The following is a 6604-nucleotide window of genomic DNA, read 5'->3' on the forward strand; positions in this document are numbered from 1 at the left end:
AAACAAAACAAAACCGTGCATCACAATGGGTATTCTCTGAGCTTGCGCAGAATTACGCACAGCTGTCATGTGACCCTTTGATGAACAAAGGATCAAAGGCTCAAAGAGCGCTGACGTCAAATTCGAAGCCACGAAAGTCCTTAAATACCCCCTCTTCACCTTTGCAAACACAGTTTTACTTGGAACGTTTTCAGAAACAGCGAGTTGTGTTTAGCAAACCAGAAACCTTTCAGAAAGGGACTATTTTTGAACGTAAACAATTAAGCAAACATTTTTTCTTGTCGACACTTTGCATTAAGAGTTTAAAGAAATGTCAAACGAAGCATTTAATAATTCACAGTCTGACGGAGAGATTCGAGAGGAATCACAAAGACTGTATGGGTTGATGGAGAGAGAAATACCTGACCCTATGGAGCTTCAAATGAAAATTCAACAACTCCAGTTGGAGTTGAGCACCCTAAAGCGCAAAAAGAATTATTATAAAGATCATTTCCATCAGTCAAGAGATAAGCTTAAACACATGAAGGCTCAGGCTGAAAAAAATCAGACACAGGTGGCATCTCTGGAGGCTAAACTCCAGGAACAGGAAAAGAACGTTCAGACAATGCACCATGACTTTTTGGAAAAGACGGAATCTCTCATTGAGCAGAACAGCAGCATTGCTGCGGAGTTGTCTCAGATAGAAAGTGAGAGAAACGAGCAAAAAAAAGAGAACGCAGATCTCAAGGACTCTTTAGAGAGACTTGAGCAGCAAGTGGGAGAAGCTCACCATAAAACAATGAAAAAAGAAGAGATAATAGAAAAACAATATAGGGAAATATTTCACAAGACAGAACTCACAGTTGAGCTGAAAAGAGAAATTTGTACTCTTCAGCGCCGGGTGAGACAGACACTGGATGAAAAGCAGTCGCAGGTGGAATCTCTGGAGGCTAAAATGCAGGAGCAGGTTAGCACCATTCAGAGGATGTGCCGTGACTTTCACGAAAAAGAAGAATATCTCCTTAAGGAGAACAGCAGCATTGCTGCTGAGATAAACAAATTAAAAACAGCGAACACAAATCTCAAGAAACGTTTACAAAATCTTGAGTATCAAGAAAAGACAACAGAAAGTCTGACACTGAAAATATTTTGGCTGGAAGAAAAAGTCAAAAAGCAAAATTTCAAGATTGTTCATAACGAAGATCTCATAGATGAACTTTATGAACATCTTAAAATGAAAACAGAAATAATTAATAATCTTAAGGATGAGCTGAGAAGGGAGGAGGAAGAAGAAATATTAGCTGCTGTTCACAACATCACTGGTGAACCTCTGCAGCTGGAGAATCTTGCTCCTGAACCCGAGGAGCTTGTTTCTCCTGTCTCAGAACCATCTCCTGATGTGGTCCCGACACAGGAGAATCTTGCTCCTGAACCTGAGGAGCTTTTTTTTCCTGCCTTGGAACCACCTTCTGATGTGGTCCCGACACAGGAGAATCTTGCTCCTGAACCTGAGGAGCTTTTTTTTCCTGCCTTGGAACCACCTTCTGATGTGGTCCCGACACAGGACAATCTTGGTCCTCAACCCGAAGAGCTTGATTTTCCTGTCTCAGAACCATCTCCTGACGTGGTTCCGACTAGTGGTTCATGGCGTCATGGTGCTAAACGCCTACTTAAAATAGGTTTAGGTGTTGCCGCAGTAGGCCTTATTATACCTGCAGCTTACTGGGGCTTTTCAATGCTTGACAGTTATTGCCTATTTAACTCTGTCTATGGCCTCCTTGAGCCATATTGCTACCTTGGTGATGGATTAGTTCCCTTTTAAAGACTAGTAATGATGGACTGCTTTTCATCCACAGTCCAGAAAACCATACGTTGTTCATGTTAGCTAAATGCTGCTCATGTTGTCTAACTTGTGCTCTCATTTTTCTTTTCTTTTGCCTCTCACCCCCCAACCAGTCGTGACAGATGGCTGCCCCTTCCTGAGCCTGGTTCTGTCAAAGGTTTCTTCCTGTTTAAAGGGAGTTTTTCCTTTCCACTGTGCCTAGTGCTTGCTCACAGGGGATCATTTGATTGTTGGGGTTTAATTTGTTAAAAAAAAAACATAACAAATTAGGTGAGGGGTTCACATAATAGAGAGCACAACAAAAACTACAAATTTTTTTTTTAAATTTGTAGTTTTTGTTGTGCTCTCTATTATTTTAAAAAAATTTGTTAGTTGCAAATCAAAATAAAGACAACAGTTTCTGAAAAACATCTCTTACGGCTCTGTTTATTTGCTTAAATGAACACTTGTATTTTTTGTCATAGAAGAATATACATTGGCCTAAGTATTTAATAATTTTAAATTTAGCCCTGCGCTGCATGAGATAAACTGAGATGAGATAAACTGTAGCACAGACGGCTGTCGGCCTGGCGAGGGAAAGTTCCTCTTCAACCTCCAAACTGAACCCAGTTTGTTACTCGCAGCATCGCAAAATTAGACACAGCAATTTCTTAGAGTCTGGTTTAAGTCCTGAAATGACATCTCCTCACCTGTCACGGTTCTGGGTCAGTTTGACCCAGTATTTTGAGTTGTTATGTTTTGGTGTGTTTTTGCATTATGGATTGTTTTCTTATTCTCTTGTGGTGCTTTTGTTGGTTATGATGATGATGGTGATTATTAATCTATGTTTTAGTTATTCTTGTTTAGGGATTAGTTCTTAGGTTTTGTGTTCTCATGTTTCTTGCTGGTTTAGTTCAGTGTCTAGTCTGTCTCTCTCTGTCCAGTCCGTGTCTTAGTTTAGTGTGTATTGTTTCCTGTTTTATTTTGAAGGATTGTGTCTTATGTCAGTGTGTCCAGCTTCGATCCCCTGACTCGTTAGCCCCAATCTCTCCCAGCTGTGTCTCCCTCCTGTTTTCCATTCCCTGATTACTTCCCTGTGTATATTAGCCCTGTGTTTGCCCTTGTTCAGTGCTACATCGTACCATCGGATTATGCCTGTGTGTTTTATACTGTGTTCAGTATTTTAGTTTTCACTATCCTTGTTCTGTTCATGTTTTAATTTCTCCAGCAATAAAGCTGAGGTTTTGAGTTACAATTCTGTGTTCGAGTCCTGCATTTGGATCCTCATCTCCGCCTGCTCGCACACAAAGCCCTGACGTTTCCAGCATAGAAGCATTCACAGTCATTACACTGTATGTACACTATATATGGAAAAAAGAAGAAAAACAGAAAGCCAAATAAGAAATACTTCTAAGCAGTAGAAGGTTGTTGACAGTAGCAAGCTACAGGTCTCTCAGTATCTTTCAGTATTGCTCTCCCTGAGAACCCTGTGCACAGCTAGGTTTAAGGTATTCTCAGGTATTAGAATTTAACACATTTAAGTATACTGACATAAGTAAGTTGGTGGACGTTTCAGGTGACCTCCTGCAGCTTGCTGGAATTCTTGTCTGGATTGCCTAAGCAAACACTTGCTTAGTTGGCAACAAGATATCAAGTTAGTGGGGCACCTGAGACACACTTCTAATTAATTGCAGTGTTTTGCCATTCTCAGTGAGAGATGAGAGGCCTTATAAGATGGTTTTGATAACAATGTCCTGGGGGTACAAGCTGCAGTTTCGTCATCGATCTCACCCTTTTCAGAGAAAGTGACTGCAGGTTTTAGATGTGTCCTTGAACCAACACAGCTGATTCAAATGGCTAAATTACCTCCTCAACATGTCTTGAAGTTCTCCAGGGGGCTGGTAATGACCTAATCATTTGAATCAGGTGTGTTGACCCAGGGTGAGATCTAAAACCTGCAGGACACCGGCCCTCGAGGCCTGGCGTTGCCTACCCCTGATATAGACAGTGCTTGAAGCAGTTATTACCTTCTTGCCATATTGGCAGAATAAATGACCTGGAAGCTGTTGCACTGTCTGCACCTGTAAACTCCAGGACACGTTTACAAATAATTTTCGTTGTTATTTGCGCTGCAGCTGCAGGTTAGGGTGGAGTTACTGTGTGTGTGTGTGTGTGTGTGTGTGTGTGTGTGTGTTTACAAGTAGTTTTAAACCTTGTGATCCACATAACAGCAAAAGAAGAATTGACTGCGTTACAGTCAGTGCGGGAGCGGCGGCTTTGCTCGTGCGCGATTCATTTGCAGTTTGGACGCACGTGAACATCTCCTGCCCTGATAGCGGCTGGAGGAGGACTATCCTCCGCCTGTGAGCGCTTTGGCACGAGCGAGGTGCCCACGGCAGCACCCGCTGCTTGTTGAGAGTAAGAGCAACAAGCGCTTTCACGTCAAAAGTCGTCATAAATAAGCCTCCAATAACACCAGAAAAAGTCGCCAGATTTGTCGCTAGTCGCTTTTTAGAAAAAAAAAACGACGGTAAGGGGGGTTTGAAAACTCCCTAAATACAGCGACAAAATCGCTAAGTTGGCAACACTGTTTTCAGGGTATTTAAAAAAATTCAAAACAAAACAAAACCGTGCATCACAATGGGTATTCTCTGAGCATGCGCAGAATTACGCACAGCTGTCATGTGACCCTTTGATGAACAAAGGATCAAAGGCTCAAAGAGCGCTGACGTCAAATTCGAAGCCACGAAAGTCCTTAAATACCCCCTCTTCACCTTTGCAAACACAGTTTTACTTGGAACGTTTTCAGAAACAGCGAGTTGTGTTTAGCAAACCAGAAACCTTTCAGAAAGGGACTATTTTTAAACTTAAACAATTAAGCAAACATTTTTTCTTGTCGACACTTTGCATTAAGAGTTTAAAGAAATGTCAAACGAAGCATTTAATAATTCACAGTCTGACGGAGAGATTCGAGAGGAATCACAAAGACTGTATGGGTTGATGGAGAGAGAAATACCTGACCCTATGGAGCTTCAAATGAAAATTCAACAACTCCAGTTGGAGTTGAGCACCCTAAAGCGCAAAAAGAATTATTATAAAGATCATTTCCATCAGTCAAGAGATAAGCTTAAACACATGAAGGCTCAGGCTGAAAAAAATCAGACACAGGTGGCATCTCTGGAGGCTAAACTCCAGGAACAGGAAAAGAACGTTCAGACAATGCACCATGACTTTTTGGAAAAGACGGAATCTCTCATTGAGCAGAACAGCAGCATTGCTGCGGAGTTGTCTCAGATAGAAAGTGAGAGAAACGAGCAAAAAAAAGAGAACGCAGATCTCAAGGACTCTTTAGAGAGACTTGAGCAGCAAGTGGGAGAAGCTCACCATAAAACAATGAAAAAAGAAGAGATAATAGAAAAACAATATAGGGAAATATTTCACAAGACAGAACTCACAGTTGAGCTGAAAAGAGAAATTTGTACTCTTCAGCGCCGGGTGAGACAGACACTGGATGAAAAGCAGTCGCAGGTGGAATCTCTGGAGGCTAAAATGCAGGAGCAGGTTAGCACCATTCAGAGGATGTGCCGTGACTTTCACGAAAAAGAAGAATATCTCCTTAAGGAGAACAGCAGCATTGCTGCTGAGATAAACAAATTAAAAACAGCGAACACAAATCTCAAGAAACGTTTACAAAATCTTGAGTATCAAGAAAAGACAACAGAAAGTCTGACACTGAAAATATTTTGGCTGGAAGAAAAAGTCAAAAAGCAAAATTTCAAGATTGTTCATAACGAAGATCTCATAGATGAACTTTATGAACATCTTAAAATGAAAACAGAAATAATTAATAATCTTAAGGATGAGCTGAGAAGGGAGGAGGAAGAAGAAATATTAGCTGCTGTTCACAACATCACTGGTGAACCTCTGCAGCTGGAGAATCTTGCTCCTGAACCCGAGGAGCTTGTTTCTCCTGTCTCAGAACCATCTCCTGATGTGGTCCCGACACAGGAGAATCTTGCTCCTGAACCTGAGGAGCTTTTTTTTCCTGCCTTGGAACCACCTTCTGATGTGGTCCCGACACAGGAGAATCTTGCTCCTGAACCTGAGGAGCTTTTTTTTCCTGCCTTGGAACCACCTTCTGATGTGGTCCCGACACAGGACAATCTTGGTCCTCAACCCGAAGAGCTTGATTTTCCTGTCTCAGAACCATCTCCTGACGTGGTTCCGACTAGTGGTTCATGGCGTCATGGTGCTAAACGCCTACTTAAAATAGGTTTAGGTGTTGCCGCAGTAGGCCTTATTATACCTGCAGCTTACTGGGGCTTTTCAATGCTTGACAGTTATTGCCTATTTAACTCTGTCTATGGCCTCCTTGAGCCATATTGCTACCTTGGTGATGGATTAGTTCCCTTTTAAAGACTAGTAATGATGGACTGCTTTTCATCCACAGTCCAGAAAACCATACGTTGTTCATGTTAGCTAAATGCTGCTCATGTTGTCTAACTTGTGCTCTCATTTTTCTTTTCTTTTGCCTCTCACCCCCCAACCAGTCGTGACAGATGGCTGCCCCTTCCTGAGCCTGGTTCTGTCAAAGGTTTCTTCCTGTTTAAAGGGAGTTTTTCCTTTCCACTGTGCCTAGTGCTTGCTCACAGGGGATCATTTGATTGTTGGGGTTTAATTTGTTAAAAAAAACATAAAAAATTAGGTGAGGGGTTCACATAATAGAGAGCACAACAAAAACTACAAATTTTTTTTAAAATTTGTAGTTTTTGTTGTGCTCTCTATTATTTAAAAAAAATTTGT

The 6604-nt window shown here is 41.5% G+C and overlaps 2 protein-coding genes across 2 annotated transcripts; both read left to right on the plus strand.

Annotated features, from left to right (window-relative positions):
* The first annotated feature begins 203 nt into the window (after positions 1-203).
* On the plus strand, positions 204-2111 carry LOC146382453 (uncharacterized). Its single transcript, XM_084933098.1, has one exon. It carries the CDS (start codon positions 311-313, stop codon positions 1799-1801), a length of 1491 nt encoding a protein of 496 aa, XP_084789224.1. The 5' UTR covers positions 204-310; the 3' UTR covers positions 1802-2111.
* A 3009-nt stretch (positions 2112-5120) lies between these two features.
* On the plus strand, positions 5121-6352 carry LOC146382454 (uncharacterized). The gene has a single exon (XM_084933099.1). The coding sequence runs from the start codon at positions 5195-5197 to the stop codon at positions 6215-6217; it is 1023 nt and encodes a 340-aa protein (XP_084789225.1). The 5' UTR covers positions 5121-5194; the 3' UTR covers positions 6218-6352.
* The last annotated feature ends 252 nt before the right edge of the window (positions 6353-6604 follow it).

This window comes from Perissodus microlepis, chromosome 7 (genome assembly GCF_051167445.1).
Source record: "Perissodus microlepis isolate ML-2025 ecotype Zambia chromosome 7, ASM5116744v1, whole genome shotgun sequence".
Classification (NCBI taxonomy): Eukaryota; Metazoa; Chordata; class Actinopteri; order Cichliformes; family Cichlidae; genus Perissodus; species Perissodus microlepis.